This window comes from Hydra viridissima, unplaced genomic scaffold, assembly GCF_058129835.1.
Source record: "Hydra viridissima isolate aposymbiotic clone 2 unplaced genomic scaffold, HvirCarnegie_v1 scaffold_7, whole genome shotgun sequence".
Classification (NCBI taxonomy): domain Eukaryota; kingdom Metazoa; phylum Cnidaria; class Hydrozoa; order Anthoathecata; family Hydridae; genus Hydra; species Hydra viridissima.
In genome coordinates, this window is record NW_028324306.1 from 16,470,203 (window position 1) to 16,490,828 (window position 20,626).

Below are 20,626 nucleotides of genomic sequence, written 5' to 3' on the forward strand. Positions count from 1 at the left end.
GGATATTGCAGGATCTTCAGCTAATAATGTCATTTTTATTTGAAATCTGCTTTTAATAACGTTAAAATATTTTTGAGAAATATTTTTACTTTACAAAAATAATAGAGAATAATAACCTAAGATATTATATATATATATATATATATATATATATATATATATATATATATATATATATATATATATATATATATATATATATATATATATATATATATATATATATATAGAATACTTATTCACCATTATTTTTCCCAATATAACATGAACAACAATTTTTTTTTTGATTTTATAGTTTAAATTTTAAAGTAAAATAGCATACATAAACCAATGTAACAGTTATATTGAATGAATCTAAGCAGAAAAGTCAAGCCGCTGAACCAGTACAAAATTGTATGGAGATTAATTGCTAGTGGGCCAAACACTGAATATGGTCTGGAGAAAAAATGGGCATACTATGATCAGGATTTTGTTGATAAAGAAGCTGCCAAGGTATGAATTAAAGTTGCTTATAAATATTTGAATTAGAAGAAATGTACTTGTTTGAGTACCAAACCAAATCTCTAGTACAAAAATGTTAGATTTCATTGTCATGAATTTAAAAATGTTTTTACAGATCAAAAGTAGTCCTTGTGTTAAAGTAATCAAGTGTTTAAAACCTGCTCCTCAATAAAAATCATAGAACTGTTGCAAGCTTTAAATTATCTATGCCTTGTTTTAAATTTTTGTTCTATTTTTCCCTCTTTTTTATTCTTCAAGAAATTATTTTTAGCCTTTGTACAAATTAACACCAATGCAACTTATGTTTCATGGAAAATTTTCTGATGGATCTCATCTCCTTGTAAGATATTAAAATAGCTTACTTTTGTTTTTGTTAATTTTTTTTTTCTTTCCACATTAAAAACAAAAGTTTATTGATTTTTAAATATTGCTTATTTATGATTTTTTTTATAATAATAAATTTTGTTATAAAAAAACAACTGTTTAGACTTGAATAGCATGTGGTAAAGGTTTACCACATGCAATTCAAATACACCTGTGGTATGCATGTGTGTCAAATCCCCATTTGTTATGCTCTAAAGAAGTTTATTTGCAACCTTTTTTTCTTACATCAAGAAAAGTGCACGTTACTTACAGCAAGAATTGCCTCGTCGAATTGCTCGTCGTATAAAAGACTTTCAGAGTTTACCATATGTGGTGTTGATAAATCCTACTATGCAACAAGTGGTATTGAAATTTTTTAGCTGACATTTAAATTTAATTTAAGTCAAAGAAAAGTGCAATTTAGTTATGTATCTTTATATATTTAGTATGAACTATATCTTCGTGCTTTTCGAAAACTGGTGCATGTTAGTGAGGTAATTATTTTATATCTATCACATATTTCTTTGATAATTAAAAAAATGAGTTTTTTTCCTTATACTTAAGCAAAAAGTACTTATTTTCAGAATTTTATTTATATATATATATATTTTCAGATAGATACATTAGAAAAAGAGAGAGAGTATAGCTTTCTGTTAAGCCAATTATTGAATGATCACAAGGATGTTGTCACTTTCCTTGCAAAAGCTTTTCGTGAAGTAAAAAAGTTTGTACCAGTAAGTTTTTTTAAATCAGTTCTTTTTATAACACTTAAGTCAAAATTAACTTTGTCTATTAAAGAGTGCTATATAAAGTTTTTGCTCATTTATTCTTATTAAAGAAATATATGGTATTACAGATCTTGTCATCATTACTCCATACTGAAGAAGTTAATAACACTTTTAGAAATTTTTGAAAATTTCTAGTCTAATAGCATATGTAAACTTTAGATTTATATTGAAAATTTTCATTCAAAAAACGTTTTAGTAAATAATATTTTTTTACTAAAAAAAAAAAAAAATTTTTTTTGTTTCTTATACTAAAATTGTCATTTAAAAAGTAATTTGCTTTGATTTTCCTAACTGGAGCATATTTTGTTTTTAAAATTTGTTTCATGAGGTGAAGAATGATTTTTCATCTCATTACAAAGTTCATAGAGATTTTTTGCCCACCAGCCCCTTCTGTTGACCATTATTTTCAGAATAGCCCAAAAATCTTTAATCAAGTTATTTTAGGTACATTTGACAGGTTATTAGTTCAGGATGTATAATTTTCTTTGAAGCTTTTTATACACTCTTGCAGCAGATACAATTTTTTAGGTTTTGGGTGAAAATTATTTTTAGGTGCATGGACATTTTTCTTATCTTTAATTTTGGCCACCACATCACTACCCTCTGCACTTCAGATTATATTGACAAGGGTGTTTCAATAAACTTTTTCTACTTTAAATTGGTCAAACATTGTTTGACATTAAAAGTGTTTTATAAAAAAAAAAATTGTTAAGTTTGATGAAATATAAAAACAGAATAAAAGAATGTTTTGCCACAAGAATTTGGCAATTTATGTTAAAAAAATTTAACTGGATGTTTTCTTGTCTTAAAAACAAGAAATTAAGTGACATTGTTTTTTTGTTTTCCTTCTTTTTAAGAAATACTTTTGATTTCCATTTTTTTTAATACTAATTTAAAAGTCGTTTTTACTATTTTTATCCAATTATTAGAATACTTTTAAATTTATTTATTTTTAACTTGATCTTAAAACTTATATAAAATGAATTAAATTTTGTATTAAAGCTTTTTTTTTTCAGTATGAAGTCTTGGGTGAGTTGACCGAACGAACCTTGTCTTCTCGTCTGGGAATTCGTTTGTTAGCTGAGCACCATCTTGCATTGCGACATAATAAGGTATTATTTTTTGTGTTACCCATTTTCAATTTCTTCTAATACGAAGCTATTATTGAATACAATTAGAAATAATATAATTATCTCTGTATATTATATATCATCCGCTTGGTAAAAAAGCTTGTTAAGTCAAAAATATATATTTTGAGATAATCAATAAAAAATTTTTTTTATCTATCTTGTGTGTGTGTGTGTATATATATATATATATATATATATATATATATATATATATATATATATATATATATATATATATATATATATATATATATATATATATATATATATATATATATATATATATAGTACTGTGCAAAAGAATGTGGCACCTAGGAGATTTTTGATAAATTCAGGATAAGATGGTAAAAAACACATAAGTACAAATATATAATTTTTAGCTGTATCAGAAATGATATAAAAATATTTATATTTCTAAATCTAGGTTCTACTAATATTTAGTGTGAGCACCTTTGTTTTTAATAAAAACCTTCGAGCCTTTTACTTATACTGTTATAAAGGTTTAAAATATACTTTTGTAGTTGTGGAGTATATAAAATGTATTGGGGATATTGTAACATTCTTCTTGTAGAATACTTCAAAGCTCATTTAAGTTCCTTGGCAACCTTCTTTCTGTCTAAATAGTCCCAAACATGTTCAGTTATGTTCAAATCTGACCTCTGAGGGGGCCAAGGGATGTTTTGAAGCACTCCTTTTGCCTCTATTGCCTCATTTGACAAACATTCTTTTACAAATTTACAAGTGTGTTTTGGATCATTATAGGTATATCATTTAAAGAGTTCTAATAGTTTAATAAATCGATGATCACCTGGAAAATTCAGATCACAAGGAAAAATCTATATTTATAACAATTTTGCAGTATATTTATGATAAAATCATCCCTAATTAGTTATTGTCTCAAAGATAGCATAATTTTGTAAAATATTTTTGTATTTTTCCCCTGTAAGCTTTTCCGGTCCTTTGATAGTATCTTCTACTCCTTTAATTCAAATGCATCCCAAAACTTGAATATTTCCTCCACCAGTTTCACTGTCAATGTTAGACAAAGTTTTAATAATTTTCTTTGACTCATACTGATATCTATTTATTCCAAATAGTTGAAATTTTGGCTCGTCCATAAACGATATCTTGTCCTATTGATTTTTTTGCCACTCATTATGTTCTTTTGTAAATTTTAGTCTTTTTTCTTTAATATTTTTGCATAATAAAGGTTTTTTGATAACCACACAGCCTCTTAAGCCAGATCTAATCAAAGATCTTCATGCAGTACATGGATGTACTATAGTTCAAGTAGTTCTTCTGATATCTTTTAAAAACTGTTAAAAACTGTTCATCATGTTGGGATAACTTTTTGGGACAACCAGGCTTCTTTTTATCCTTTACATTACCAGTTTAAATGTATTTTTTAACTGTTTTTTGAACCAAGAATTGGGAACAATTTTTATGTTTGGCTACTTTCATTTGATTAGAAGTCTCTTCATATAACTCAATCATGCGATTTTTTGTCATTATTTGATTTTTTTTGGCATTTTATCAGATTTAAAAGTATTTTTGTCAAAATAGAAAACTTTTGAACTCAAAGCAAAATTTTTTGATCAAAAAATGTTTAAGTCACAAAGAGAATTCAATACTAAATTATCTTCTTTAAACGAAAATCGAAAGATATTTAAAAGTGATAAATTATCTTCTTCAAACTAATTGAAAGATATTTAATAATAACAAATTATCTCCTCAAACTTATTGAAAGATATTTTGAAATAATAAATAAATAAAAAAAATCAATGATACAATAGTTGTATTCATTTTTAAGAGTTGTAATAATTATGTAAAAAATGAGTTTAGACCACTTGTGATTATCAATAAAAAAAATTGTATAAACATTGTTTTAAACGAAAATATATAAAATTAGATTTATTTTTAACATTAAAATATTTGTTTTCTATAGAAAATCAATATTATTTACTTATACTCGTTTAAATATACATTTTTTTAAAAATCTGTTAAGTGGTACTTTTTTTTTTTTTTGCAAAGTATTGCATTTTACAGTATCCCTTAGTGGTAAAATTTTTTTACCAGATCTGATATGCATGCCTTCTAAATCTTTTACATTTGATTCTAAAAACTCACTTATCATCACATTAAATGTAACTGGTTGCATCTGTGTTTTTGTACACAACAAAGCAAATAATTGCTCTTTTTCAACTATAATTAAACCATGGGTGTCATGAAATCTTTACAGCTAATTTAGCTGTATCATCTACTTTTGTTTCTTAATGATGCACCTTTACAAAAGAAAACAACTCATCAGTTAGATAAATGCTGAATTAACTTTTTTAAGGCTACTTTTGAGATGATTTTGTCAACATTCTCATGTCTTCTTTGACTTTAGGAAGTAGAGATCCTGTTAAGCAGCTTTTACTACAGAAATCTTTGATGTGTACTTGTTTATTGATTCACAGCCATTCATGGCTTTATATCAGGTGTCTTACAATGCTTCCTGATTTATCTTTCTTTTCCATCTTTTTTTTCTGAAAGCATACAGACACCATTCATTCAATCTGTGTTTGAAGGCATGGTTTTAAAACAGAGGACCTACAATTTATCTTAAAGATTTTAATTGTTGATTACAGTCCAAACAGCTTGTGCCCGCTCTTTACCAAATAAATTGTCCAGTTTTGGCACAGAAAAAGTTGTTTTTATTTCCAAAAGAAATTACAATTGAAAGACATTCTTCATTAGTACTTCCAACATCAAGAGCTGGTAATAATTTACCATCCCAGTGAAGACTAACAACTTCTAGCACATTACTTTGAAAATCAACTTTAATGGATCCAGTTTCAGGTTCCTTTTATTTTTTAATGTGAATCCTTGGATGACTAATTTATTGGAAAATCATTAATATTGAATATAACAGCTTGGTTTGTTACCTCCAGAATGAAAACAGAGTCTCCTATACTCAAAAAATGACACACTCACAAATAGTAGGATTTGAGCTTTTACTGACTTGTAATTTAACTTTGCACTCTTTGTTTCTGACTCTTTGGATCCTCTGAGCTCTTATTGATTTGTATTTGACTTTTTAGTTAGTTTGTAGATTTTTTAGTTGAAAGACAAAACATCTTTTTAGGAAGAAATAATGTTTTATATGAGTGGTAATAATAACAACAACGCTTAACGCAACTTCTTAACGCAAGTTTCAACGTTTTCATGAGGTTCTGCATGAGTTAATTCAGTGTATATGTATAATAAGAATCATCCATTTTTAAATTTTAAAAAATATACTACCAAAGAAATTAGAGGGTATATGCTTAAAAATTAAAGTTGAAAAAATAAGGTAAAAGTCTTGTATAAATTTATGTATACTTTACATACTGTATAGAAACAGCATTATGTTATAAAATATATATTTTTAAATTATATACAAATTAGAAACGGTAAACCATAATTATATAAATTTAATTATGGTTTACCATGATTTTTTATATGTTTTTGTTAATTTTGTCAATAGTTTGATCTCTTGGATAAATTTGTTATAATAACAATAAAAGACAATTTATGAAAAATTATTATATGCATAGTCATAATTATGGAGAAGATAATAAACTTAAGAAAAAAGCAACTTTTAAAGATACCAAAAATCTTATATAACCTCAAATAACAATTCTTCATTGTTAATGATTTGTTATTAGTACAATCATGGCCACTCTTTCATAAACATTTATACAAAAACTAGGTGAAATATTTTTGCTTAGGAGCACTTCATTGGTATAATAGGAACACGCACATCTTTAAAAAATATCATTGAAAAATGTGTTGTTAACTGCAAAGAGTTGTGCCAACATCGCTTCGGTTACTCACCTGCTGTTTATGTATCCGGCCACACAAAGGCTACTTTTCCATACATACCTGCTCCTGTAGAATATATAATACAAGAACTAATAAAAAACTCAATGAGGTATGATTTCAGACCTCATAAATGTATGTATATATCTATGATGTGTATTTATAACCTAGTTTATACTTGAATTTTAGCTCTTTAAAATGAAATGATATTTCTTCTTTATGACTCTTAGAGCAACAGTTTTGCGTCATATTGAAAATCCAAAAGAGATGCCTCCAATAGAAGTGACAATTTGCAACAATAATGAATATTTCATAATCAAGTTAGTATTTATTATTATTTTTATTTTTTTTTCTATTATTAAATTAACAGAAAAAAAAATTTTTCTGCTCTTTAAAAAAGTAGTTTACTATTTCTATGTAAAAAATGCAATAAATGTGTTCTGTTTCAAAAATACTTCTTTTATCACCTAATTTCCTGTTAATTTCCTGTAAATTCCTGGAGAAGTTTTGGAATTATAGCATATACTCATGTGAAAGTATAAATTTTGTTTACATAAATTTATTAGAACTCACGTTATTATTATTTATCTACGAATGAAATATAATCATGACTCATAATTATAACTCTTATTTAGTTATATAAATAATTGATCTAATTAATTAACAAATACTAAATAAATTGACAATTTTTTTTTCCCAAACAGGAAATATATATATTTTCTGATTCTCTTTTTCTGACAAGTTTTGCTTTAAGCAACTTTTTTTGATTACTTTTTTTTTTTTTGCCTCAATGTATATCCTTTGATTTTCTATCTTTTTTGCACAGAGGTACTGTACAGAGGTACTTCTCTTGTTCTTCAAGCTGAGTATATAGTTTCTCCAAATCTTCTTTTGATATTTCTTATTCAATTGTATTTGACTTGTAGTTTGTATATGGAAATTTGGCTGGTAGTGTATATATAGAGACTAGGTCGATATCTTTCACTAAAGCAAGAGCATTTTATTATGCTCTATTTTTTTGAGTAAAACACATCTTATGACAATATTTCCTTAAAACTCTTCTAGATATACAAGTTTCTATGATTGCTATAGAATGGTTGAATAAAGGATTCTAGGTTTTAAGAGGATTCTACTCTGGAAAAAATTGGGGGGTTCCCTTTGAGATATTTATATATACACTGAACCACAAAATTAATGCACTACTCATAAATTTTAACTTATTTTGAAAAATATTATCTATTTCCTGGATTTATCAATTACAAAGATGATAATGTCTATTGTTACGCCTTTTGTAGGTTTTATTCCGTTTCCCTTATTTAATTTTGAATTATAGCAGCTTTTCATAAGTAAAAATGTTTTACTGTAATTAAATCTCAATCCTAAAAGAAAAGTATGCATTTGTTTTTAATTGTTTTAACAGTAGAAAAGATAACTATTATTTGAGCAACACATCTGTTTGCAATACAGCGTTCTAGACAAAATTTAAGTCATGATGAATGTGTATGCCACGGTGCTGTCATGCTGTAATAACATCAAGAGGTGGAAACATTAGTTATTGATAAGTCAAAAATGTTTCCATTTAAGCAGGATTAGTGTGCAAAAGAATAGTAATCATTTTACTTTATTTTGTTAATATATATATATATATATATATATATATATATATATATATATATATATATATATATATATACATATACATATACATATACATATACATATACATATACATATACATATACATATACATATACACATACACATACAGAGAGAGAGAGAGAGAGAGAGAGAGAGAGAGAGAGAGAGAGAGAGAGAGAGAGAGAGAGAGAGAGAGAGAGAGAGAGAGAGAGAGAGAGAGAGAGAGAGAGAGAGAGAGAGAGAGAGAGAGAGAGAGAGACAGACAGACAGACAGACAGACAGACAGACAGACAGACAGACAGACAGACAGACAGACACACACACACACACTCTGCTCTAAAAAAGAAATTATAAAGACCAAATAGACTAATTACAATTAACTGAATTTCATTACAAATAGTTACAAGCTAATTAAATTTTTTAAATTTTAATAAAAATAATTAAGTTTATGCAACATAATACGAACAAAAATTTATTTTTTTTTTGTAGAAAATTCCACCTTTTGCTTTCTTGATTGCATATACAAGTTTTGGCATATGTTTGATTAAATTATCCAGATAAATTGGAGAAATATAATTCCACACTCATTGTAAAATTGACCACAAATGAGCTGTTGATTCTTTTTGTACCTCATGATCCAGTTCCTTCCATAGTAACTCAATTGGGTTGAGATCTGGCAGTTGTGGTGGCCATGTCCATAGTTTTGATTTTTCCACAAGCTTCTTTTTGTACTGTATTTGGATGCAATTTTGGGTCATTATCCAGTTGCATAGTTAACTGAACCTCCAACATGTTTGACAGTAGGCTGTATACAGTGTGGATGGAATTTTTCAGTAGCCATTGGTTGCATATAGATTCGTTGTTTTGTTCCAAAAACAACAAAATTTGATGTCTGTCCACAATACATTTTTCCAGTCTCTTTCTGTCCAATTTTTCTGTATCATTGAAGCCCATTTTATGTGCCATTGAAGCCCAGTTTTTATATGCCATTGAGAGCCCATTGAAGCCTTTTTTTTTCAATATACATATACACTTCCTGGTATATATTTAATGAATATATTTATGAGATTAATGAAGTTAATGAAACTTGAAAACAAATTTATTATTTATATTGTTAACAAACCTTTCAATTTTAGAAAATGAAATTTTTCATGAAATCATCAACTTTTTCATCAAATTTGCTTTGGATAAAATTTAATTGTGCCAAAAATACTGGAGGCTTTAAGATACTCACCAACTTTGATAATCCTACTATCTCCTTCTAGAGCATCTGTTAAACTTTGAATTAGTGTTGCATTCATTGTAAAGCATTTCTACCATATTGTTTTTGTTTTCTTGATAGTCAAATTTCTTAAAAAATTTTAGCAGGAGTTATTGTAATTATTTCAGTTCATCTCAATTTGTTGAGGTTTTTTTTTTTTTGTGAGGTTCACATGCTTCATCAGTTCAACATTTGGCTCAAAAACAGTGATGGTTTTATTAGATTGTTTTAAATCAAATGTCAGAGAATTCCTTCTTGTATACAAATGCTGAAACATATCTGAGAATAATTTAGCTGCTACTAATCCTATATAACCTAAGAGAAATGGAAGGAAATTAAATTCAAGTCAAGTTTTTAAAGTCTTTGATTCTAGAAGTATATATTAGTATTAAATTATTGACATAATTTACATAAATTAGGACATTACAAGCACACTGTGTAAAATGCCAACCAGAATAGTTCTTAAAGTTTTTGATATTGAGTTTTATAGAAAAAGTTTGTATCAAGAATCAGGATCAAGTTAAAAGTTTTAAAGCAAAAAAACAAGAAACAAAATCAGAAACAAAAGGCAAAATATTGTTAAGTTCTTGGATGATAAATTGGTCTAAAGTACACACCTCTGCAAGCGGATTTCACTACTACATTAGCCACAGAGAAATAATGGCTTGGATTTTCCTCCCAGAGCTAAAATTTGCTATCCTAGAACTGCCTGATCTGCTGTCAGCAGTGACTGCTCCAATCTGCCTATTTTCTTGAATTTCTGTATCTTTAATATGTAAGCTGAATAATCTAGAATCACATCAAACCCACTCTGATAACTATTCTTAGATTTGTCAGATGCCATAAAGTCACTGTAATATCTGTAGTTAAAAGGTCAGTTGCGTTAACTTTGAGCAAAAAGCCAAAAGCAATATTTTTAAAGCTTGAAGTGAAATTTGATCAAGTCAAATTTTATCAATGAGTTAATCGTTATATTTTGATTTACATTGAACTTACATCAGGTAGCACCAATTACCATCAGGCTGCAATTACAGCCAGTGCTGTGACTACAATTTTTCCCTCTTAAAAAATTGAACACCAACAAAGTTCTGAAGATATCTAGTTATGGGATTCATTTTGAGATGAAATAGTTGTAACATTCATTTTCAGCTTCTTTAGAAGGAGAGCATTAAAAGTTTCTGTTTTTAATTTTGTCAATTAACAAGGGACTCAAAATGAGAATTGGTTCAAACTTTTCAATTTTGCACATAATATAAAAGTATTTTATTTTTATAAAATCTTTTATAACTCACTTTTTATAGCTCATTTGGATTTTCTATTACCTTTTTTAATGTTTTGTAATTTTTTGTTATAAACACTCCCTCCCCTTTCCCTCACTGGAGTCTCCAGTTTTTACAACTGATACATTTTCTTACATTATTTACCTCGAATTTTATTTTAAGCTTTTTTTTAACCAAAATATTTTAACTGAAATTTTATATAAAATTTAACTGTGTTTAACATACGCTCTTGATGTTTTTTTTTCTTACTATTTTCATATTTTTAGAGTATTAATGAGACTTTATTATTGGGATTTTGATTCTTATTTGTATCTTTATGTATGTAAAATATTTTATATTAGAATATCAGACAAAGGTGGTGGCATTCCTGACTCTCAAATGTCAGATATCTTTCAATATTCTTTTACCACAAGTACAGATGACGAGGGGAGTATTAAGGGCGAACAGACAATGGACGATTTTTCAAGGGTTACTAATGCTAAAGGAATTGGTGGAGAACTTTCCGGTTACGGTTTTGGATTGCCTTCCGCCGCTGCATATGCTAAGTTTTTAGGAGGTTCGCTTACGCTGGTTTCCATGTATGGGCTTGGTACAGACGTGTTTTTGAAGTTAGTTCATATCGATCAAGCCAAATGTTTTAGAATATAAAAGTATGTTGAAGAATTTGAAGGAAGAAGTTTATAGTTTTTGAAGTTCTAGCTTTAAATTAAGTTTTGGAGGAACCAATGCATGACAATTAGACTTGGAAGGAAGCTTTTTTTTTTTTTGAATTTGTTGTAAATTTGTTGGTATTGGGTGGATATTTACATATTTAACTATATTTAAATATTTAATTATATTTAAATATTTAATCAGTATTTCAATTATTTGTCTACAAAATAATTAACTGGTTACAACATTAATGTTGTATTTTTAAACAAACTGAAAAAAATTTTTTTAATGATAATCAGCGAGAAAACTTAAAGTTGATGACACACGTTGAAAAATACTATAACATTTCTTTTAATTTTTAAAAAAATGAGAAAATAAAGATATCGTACGTATGATTTTTTTTTTTTTTTTTTGTCTATTTCATTTGTTTATCGAAAAAAGGGAAAAATGATATTTTTTAAAGTTTTTGTTTTATGTTTCACGATGTTTTTGTTGTTTTTTGGTATTCTGCTGGCCAAGTTTGTTTACGTATGTTGTAGCATTAAATGACTCGTAAATAAAAAGGGAAATGCTTCGTTGTGAAGCAAATAAAACAATTATACAAGTTTATTACTGTATTACTCAAAATATGTTACATTCTGGTAATTTTGTACAGTACATAAGCTGGAAATCTTTAGATTCACAAACGGCTTTCAATATATTTTTTGTGAACAACTTTTTTTTTTTTTAATGGTTGAAGAATTATTTACAAAAAGGTGTAAGTTTGTTCTGTTCTATGATCTGAAAAATATTGAATGATATTTTCAATTTTTTGGTGTTTAAACATCGCTAATAAATATTTTCATTATATGTATAACGAGTGATGTATAAGTTATCGCACAATACATACATTACATTACATACATACATACATACATACATACATACATACATACATACATACATACATACATACATACATACATACATACATACATACATACATACATACATACATACATGTTTTACATAACCGTTGTCAAAATGAGCATTAATTTGCTTAACTTCTAGGATTGTTCTAGAAAAGCCATCTCGAATATCATAAGTTTGTTCTGGACAGTGTCAAAGAATTTTAAAAGTTCCTATTTAGAGACAATATTCTCTAAACATGAAAGATTCGGTAACCGGCTCTTTAAATTTTCTTACGCGAAAAATAAGTTTAGTAAGTTTAAAAATATTTTTTTGTTTCTACACAAAATTTCTCTTAACTTCACTATATTGTATACTTCTTTATATTTCTTTATATTTTATAATTCTTTTAATCAAGTTATCAATAGTTTTTTTTGATCAAATTTTCTTTGCGAAAAACAAAATTATTGGTTGCAATTTTAAGTAAATTTATTTAAAAGGAATTACTTTTCCATTATTTTCTGGAGTTTGCAAAATCTTTGTCACGAGTATCCTAATTTTGGTTGAGAGAATCTCAAATCCACAGTTTTATATGAGTGACCGAGGGTCGATGTTATAATACAAATACGCGCGTATCTACGCGAACTATTTTGTTATTCACAAAAAAAAACAAACAACCAAAACCGATGCTAAAATCGTTAAACAATTTTGTCGTTGCGTAAAAATCAAAGTTTAAATTAAGAGTTTTTTGGCTTGAAATTAAGAACTTGTGATTTTTTTTTATAAGCATGAAGATGTTAACGTCGTGTTTTTAAACGAAAAGATGTTTTTCCAGCATCATCATTTTTACATTTTCACGAAGTTCAGAGTTACGAAGGCATAGGTTTTAAAACATTGACCCCAAGCCGGTATTTAAAACTTCGTTCCTCAGTTAGGTCCAGCTTTGCTTGAGGTTTTAGGTGGAATGCTCCAATGTCTAACCAACCAAGTTGCCTATGCACCATTACTCTCCATCATCATACATTATCGTACGTAATCATTTTCAACAAATATACTTTATTCCATTTGATCAACATGAACTTTGATCCCTCAAAAGAATTTTCTCCCACTTTTTTTATTCTCTTTTTTTTTATTTTTATCTTTATTATATTTACATGTCAATTAGCATACTCATTGCAGATTTTTCATTTCTTTACAAAAACAAACGGTTACTTTGCTTCCGAATAAGTCGACATTATGTAGCCTTTGTTTTGCTATCCATGAAGCAACTTCATTATCCAAAGTTACATCGCTCTTTGGAGGATCAAGTGGGAAAATTAATGTTTTGTCCATCATCTCTTTTTGAAAAAATTCTTGTTTTTTTTGTGTAAAATATGAGAAAAGTTTTTCCTGAAAGTTTCTTGTTTTAAACACATCCAACCAAATTTTTTTTTTTACTATTCTATAAACTGTGGACTTTGACATAGTTTATAGAATAGTAAAAAAAAAGTGTTACTGAGAAAGAAGAAGAAGAAAAAAAATCAGGGATTTGTCAAGGTTTGCCCATTCTTCTGCAGATACATTAATTACTTCCGTAAATGACAGTTTTCTTGATTTCGATGTAATTTGCGAAATAGATGGTGAAACCTCTTATATATATTAAAACCATCCATTTACAGCCTAATGATCTGGGAGCAAAAATGGAAAGAGCAGCTAGGGATAAAGGTTCAATTGATTGGGAAGCACTCAGGAATCGATTTTCAAACCTTGATGCTTATAATAAGAGAAACGCCCGAAACGCACTTGAAAAACTATCAAAAAGAAATTCTTTTCTAGTTTTAACAAAAGAATTATTTAAAAAAAAATTTTTCCGCTAGGCTTGATTCTTTTTGATTTAAAAGTTGCAAACTACAATAAGGCTTTTAGCATTTCTCATGTAGCAGCAAGGCAGGAATTAAGGTCCTTGCTTGATGCTTTGGGAATAAAAAACCTTGAAAAAAAGAGATTGGCGCAAGAGTTTTTTAAAGCTGCCGCGATAAAGGTTTGAGTTATAAATTAATCTCTAAAAAGTGTACATATATGGGGAGGGATGCAAAAAGTAAAAGCAATATGTGTTATTGCGGCAGTAGTAATGGGAAGCGGTATTGCTGCCATAATCGCCGATTTTAAAACTAATGTTATTTTACTCGATATTGTCGATAATAAGTCAGATAATAAAAGTAAAATTTTAAGCGATGGTTACAATAGATTATCTATAGAAAAAACCTGCACCATTGTCACATCCTAATTATGCAAAGTATGTAAAAATCGGAAATTTAGAAGACAACATTTCTCTAATAAGGGAAGCAGATTTAATCATTGAAGTAACTGTTAAAAAAAATTGAAATAAAGCATCAACTTTATGACTCTGTTAGTAAATACCTAAAACTAATAGCAATATTAGTATCCAACACCTCCACCCTACCTTTAGCGCAATTAAAAGAAAAACTTCCTAATAATATCCGTATAAATTTTGTGAATACTCAGTTTTTTAATCCGCCAAGATATGGAATTAGTCGAATTTATTACTGATTCTCAAACTTCTTAGGAAATCGTCAGGTTAGAATTATTTTGTTCTATCTCCCATTTTAAACGTTGAAAGAAAGTTTTTGATTTTTTTCTATAAGTAAAAATTACTTAAAATTTTATTGTTACTTTTTTAAGAAATAATAACTTATTCTTTAAATGATTTATATTTAGAAAAACTATTTAGAAAAAAAATTTTAAAAATAAAATGTATTTTAAAAGTAATCATTACTTAGTAAAATTAACAATTCATTTTCTCCCAACGTCTAAAATTAGAGATAGAACAAAATAATTCTAACCTGACGAAATGGTATTCGAATTATCCAGTTTTCTTCAAAAATCGTTGGGAAAAACAATTAAATATTGCAACGATACCCCTGGTTTTATTGCTAATAGAATAGGATGTTTTTTTACTTGAATTAACAGTTCGCAAACGAATAAAAGAAAATTTGCAGCCCAAATAGGTTACATTTTTTCAAAGTTTTTTGATTTTCCAGGTACTAGAATTTTCGGATTATATGAGCTGATCAGTCATGACGTAATGAACTTAATATCTGCTTCATTATCAAAATCCTTACCAAGTAATGATAAATATCACCAAGCTTGTTTCTCTATTAATATGCATGAAGAAATGAAAAACAGAAATTTTCTGGGGAGAAAATTGGGCAAACTTTTTTTTATAGATTGATAAAGAATACAGAAGAGAAAACCACAAAACCGATATTTGACAATTTAGATTATGACTCTCTTCCCCCTATCGTTGAACATAAGGATATCCAAGAGGTTTTAAACTGCGATGATAAGTTAAGTAAATTTGACATCATTGCCGATTTTTGTTCATGTTGTTTCTCTTGTTCCCGTAGTAACTGACAACAAAACTAATATAAATAAAGCCGTAGGATAGTAGAATACAGTTTAAAAACGGACCATTTAAGGAGAATGCCAGATAAAGGAAAGAAGTGGGAGAAACTAAAAAAGCCTACACTGGAAAATTCCTGACAACCTCAAAGGCAAGGAACAATCAGGTTTGAAAATAACGTTAAATAATGATTCGGCTTATTTGGAACTTGTAGACGACCATTATGTTTTTGTTATTAAATCGAAAATGAATTCGTTAGACAGTAAGGTATTTGATTTAATGAGAAAGGTAACACATTACTAGGAAAAAAAAAAACGAAGCTTTATATATATTTCCTTTAGGAGATACTTTTTCAGCTGAAGCTAATTTAAAATATTTCAGAAGCTGGTAAAAATTTCAAATGAATAGAAGAACTCCTAGGACTAGGTTAAAAAGCAAATGTTGTGGTTAAAGTATTCTAAGATTCCTTTTACGTCTTTCACAAGAGGATTAGCTCATCAAAATTTAAGTTGGCTCATTGAGCTTGGTGTAGCTTAAATACCAAAAAAACGTTCCTCCGAAGTAAAGCCAATAAAAGCGCATTACTCAGAACTTATGACGTTGACCGCCAATAGGATTTTCGTAAAATGTCCAAAAATTGTTTTGAGGTTTAACTTAATATAGTGGGTTGAAATACAATTTCGTTTGCTTTAAATTATTTTTGGGGTGATTTATTGTATTTCTTGATGTGTCAGCCATCGGTGATTGACGTGGTGCCAATGGTAAAGTATTATCGAGTTGGACATGTTGCAAACGAATTACAAGCTTGTCATGTATTTTGTCTCGGCCAACGGTGGCCGTTGCGGCCCAATTGGAATATCTTGGTGTCGACCACCGGTTGCTGACACGGCACACCATGAAGCGAATTAACCGAAAAGCGGCCAAAACTCCAATTTCATAAAGTAATGAACGTTTTTATCAAATTATAGTCCCAATTCAGTAATAAACATAGAAAATGGGTAATTTCACTGCTTTCAAGCTGTGGACCCCCCAGCCCCTCCTCCCCATTAAATTTTTGGTGCACTTTTTTTTTTATATTCTAGAAACCATTCTAAAACTATTTTCTTAGTGTAAAAAATGTGCATTATGTTGATTTACCCCATTTTTTATGTATTAAGTTTAATCTCGCTGATTTTATACACTGAAATTTGAATTCTTACAAGAAAAAGATAAATTTTAAAGAACAACATTTAGAAAAAAAAAAAAACTATTCATCTCCTCTGAGATCCTGTACTTCATGATCAAAGTTAGGACCAGGAATTCTCTTGGGATTCTTAAAAGCAATGGAAAAGATCACAGGATCGCTCCTTGTAAGTAGATAATGGAATTGGTCCTGCATTACATTAATATTTTGCATGTGTGATTATGTCTTGCATTTCTAATGATCTTATTTTGTGCTTTCTGAGCCCCTTCAGAATAAGCTCCAATGGGAAGATCGAAATGCTCAGCTATAAGAAATCAATGCTCCAGAAGCTTGTGAAGTGTAAGTGGCATGATGTACCAAGGATAAGCTTCCTTTTAAGGTAACTTTTTTTTTCTCGCTTAAATTGATCGTAAAAATTGTTAATATGGCTTCATTCTTATACCCATAAATCCATTTCGGGCAATTTGGGGGAGCAGAATTTTTTTTTTTTTATGGTGGAAATCTGTGGAACTTTTGAGATGTTATATTTTCAAAAATCATATCGGAAAATTTATATCTTCAAAATTTTAAGCTTTTTGCTTTTGAAAGTTAAAATTTTGAAAATTAATTTTTTTTTTGATAAATTTTTTTCAATTATTTTTCACCCATCTCTGAAAATTTAAGTTTCTAAATAATATTTTCTAAATATATAAACATGCTTTAATGTGAATAGTAAAAGAAAAGGTGGCTTATTCTTGAGAAGGTTTGTTAAAGGATAAACATCTTTGTCTCGTTTACCTGCTTCCTTACAAGCCGAACAATTGTAATACTAATACTGAAACAAATTTTACAACAGCCAAATAATGAAAGATATCAACCACCAATCAAATCAAAGTGATGTCATAGAGCATCCCAGTTTTCTTCCTCTTCAATTTGCGTATAATAAGTATTTGAGTCGTTCTCTTTTTCCTCGATTAATTCCTCGTCGCTTTTATCATCATCATACCATCTTTGCAAACTTGGTAAAGTTACATTAAAAACAATGTACTGATCGTCTTCGCTAACTTTAAATTTTTGACGAATAATGGAGACCAACTTGCCTCGACTTACGTTAAACTTTGCGATACTTGGCAGCGAGTGAAAAAAATCTATGGGAGCCTGCTTTTCAAGCACTTCTTCAAGCTGATTTTCTGTGTCAAAAAAAAACAGCAAAATGTTGTAACCGATCTCGTCTAATATCTTTTGTTCAGAATTTAAATAGACATTGTCGAACGGATACTCAGCCTGGATTATGAGAGAAAAGTCGGAAATATAGGAGTTTTTATCAAACTCGAACCTGCCCAACTCAGAGTTATGAGATCTACAATGACAAACTTCGGGTCTACAGTAATTGGACCTACGACAAGGCGGAACGATGTTTTGATTAATCGATCGATGACACACTCCATCATTTTCTGCTGCATGATGACAAATATTACCTGTGTGCAAATCATTCAAAAGGTCTAGATCATTAAGGTCAGTAGACAGTTTAGAATATGCATCTTGGCGCCTGAACACGGCTATTTGGGAGCAGTAGCCTACATTTAAATCAGACGACGATAATCCAACACCTGAAAATTTTACGCTGTAACCGTAAGTATTTTTAATATGTGTGCACCACAGTTGAAACTGATGTCTCGTCCATTCAAACTTATGATCACTATGCCTTAATCCCGAAAAGTCTTTGAACAGCTGATTATACTCACAATTTGGTGTTGTTATAACAACATTCTTAGGCTTCATTACCCCAAAAATATTGTACGGAACCTTTGAGAGGATACCATCATACAAATGTTCGATTACTTCAATGCAACTAATAAGATCAAAATCATAAAATCTTTCGTCTGATTGAATGATGGATCCACAATAAAGGCTCATTATCAACGGAGCAGTGCGCTTAACAATATATTCAAAAGGTCTAGGTCGTATAAAATGATTATTACTTTCAAGAAGCGAACGATCTATATCTACTCCAACGATTTTTTCCACACTGGCACATTTTTCTTTCACATACGTCAAAAATTTTCCCTCTGAACAGCCCATGTCTAAAACCGATTTTGCTTGTATTTCGTTAATAACTTGAGCAACTGCTTCATACCTTTGTTTGAAGAGAGGTGGATCGAATTTACTTTCACTAACGTCTTCCATGTCATGGATACATTCATCCCCACGATTTTAAATTTTTGCCGACGACAATTTTAGATTTGTCGACGATTTGCTCCACTATTCTACTAACCTAACTTTAGAACGAGTAAAAACAAAAAAAAATTAAACTTTTGAAGAGAAACAAAAAATTCAAAAAATTCAATAGAAAAATGTTTAAAATGACTTTACTTTAGAAGTAGCAATTTCCATTTTGAAAAATTCAAAGTGGAATGTTAATTTTGATTATGGTGAAAAATATTCTTACTTTTTCTAGACTGAAACATACAGAGAACTAAACCGAAACGGTGTTTCACTTGACACAGATAAAAAAAAAAAAAAAAAACAATTTAATTCTACACCACTTCATAAAAATTGATGAATTTTAAATTGTGGTTATTTAACTATGAATAGAAAAATTTTCAAGATTTCACTATTGGGTTGGTGCAAAATCAATGTGTGGCTTTTTGTCGCAACTTTTTATTTCAAAAAGTGGGGTTTTATCATTTTTTTCATAACAACTTCCTCTTTTTAAGTGAAAATGCGTATCGAAAATCGTATCAATAATAATGTCGTTTTACGCTCTACCGCTTTGAATGCAACCCAATCGTTTCGCAACTTCAACAAACTTTTTGGCGAAGGAATAATCAGCGAAAGTCAAGCTGAAAGATTGTTCAAGAACTTGGATTTGGGCTATACAAACCTCGAAGATGAAGCAGGAAAAGGCCGACCATCAAAGTTAGATTGACAGTCATGGAGGAGGACGAAAGTTCGACAACAAAAGTCTTACCCGAAAACTTCAATGTGGACCATTACACTACCGTTCGTTAACTCAGAAAATTCGGAAATTTATCGAAACTGGCAAGCTAGGTCCCCACCCCAGCACTCTCCGATAATAACAAATTTGCTAATTTGCTGTGGCAAAAAGAAAAAACAAACTCCGTTCCTTGAGAGTCTCATCACTGCGGATGTATTAAAAGGTTACTCTTCGAAAATATCAAAAGAAAGGTTTGCATTTCGCCTGGTGTTTCACCTGGAATACTGGAAGCCAGCCGATGTCTATCTGGATCAACTTAAACGCAATCACACTATAATCGTCACGAAATAACTTCGCAAAAAAAACCAAATCATATTCCACCACGATAATGCACGTCCACGTGTAATGTTGTATCGTCGATTTTATTGCCATTAACGACTGGTAACTGCTTGGTTACCCGCCATATTCTTCCACCAAAGCGCCAACGAACTGTCATGTCAATCATACGCTGAAAAATTGGCTCGCGAATAAATTTTACTAGAACGACTTGGTAGTCCCGCCGTCAGAATGAACTGCTACTAGGAACAGTCACTTTTTCGCCCATATGATCGACCAATTGCCAAGCAAACGGAAAGTAATTTTTGAAGTAGATGGTAAACATGCTCCGAAATCATTTTAAAGAAGTTTTTATTAGACGTTGTTTATGTTGAATTAAAAATTTGTTAAAAAAAAAAAAAGCCGCACTAATTATGCACCGAACAAATATAAATGAATAAAAAA

General features: G+C 29.1%; 2 protein-coding genes across 2 annotated transcripts; one reads left to right on the plus strand and one right to left on the minus strand.

The window, feature by feature from the left end:
* Positions 1–299: 299 nt before the first annotated feature.
* On the plus strand, positions 300–11,741 carry LOC145184167 (branched-chain alpha-ketoacid dehydrogenase kinase-like). Its single transcript, XM_090094093.1, has 9 exons — positions 300–492; positions 773–841; positions 1,117–1,227; positions 1,311–1,358; positions 1,479–1,598; positions 2,669–2,764; positions 6,535–6,737; positions 6,856–6,945; positions 11,146–11,741. Exons 1-9 carry the CDS (start codon positions 349–351, stop codon positions 11,450–11,452), a joined length of 1,188 nt encoding a protein of 395 aa, XP_089950219.1. The 5' UTR covers positions 300–348; the 3' UTR covers positions 11,453–11,741.
* Positions 11,742–17,698: 5,957 nt separating this feature from the next.
* On the minus strand, positions 17,699–20,577 carry LOC145184773 (uncharacterized). The gene has a single exon (XM_080060535.2). The coding sequence runs from the start codon at positions 19,093–19,095 to the stop codon at positions 17,809–17,811; it is 1,287 nt and encodes a 428-aa protein (XP_079916661.2). The 5' UTR covers positions 19,096–20,577; the 3' UTR covers positions 17,699–17,808.
* Positions 20,578–20,626: the final 49 nt, after the last annotated feature.

Coding starts and splice junctions, on each gene's coding strand:
- LOC145184167 (XM_090094093.1), top strand. CDS start 349: ATGAATCTAAGCAGAAAAGTCAAGCCGCTGAACCAGTACAAAATTGTA. Junction 493..772: donor TTGATAAAGAAGCTGCCAAG/GTATGAATTAAA, acceptor AATTATTTTTAG/CCTTTGTACAAATTAACACC. Junction 1,359..1,478: donor AACTGGTGCATGTTAGTGAG/GTAATTATTTTA, acceptor ATATATTTTCAG/ATAGATACATTAGAAAAAGA.
- LOC145184773 (XM_080060535.2), bottom strand. CDS start 19,095: ATGGAAGACGTTAGTGAAAGTAAATTCGATCCACCTCTCTTCAAACAA.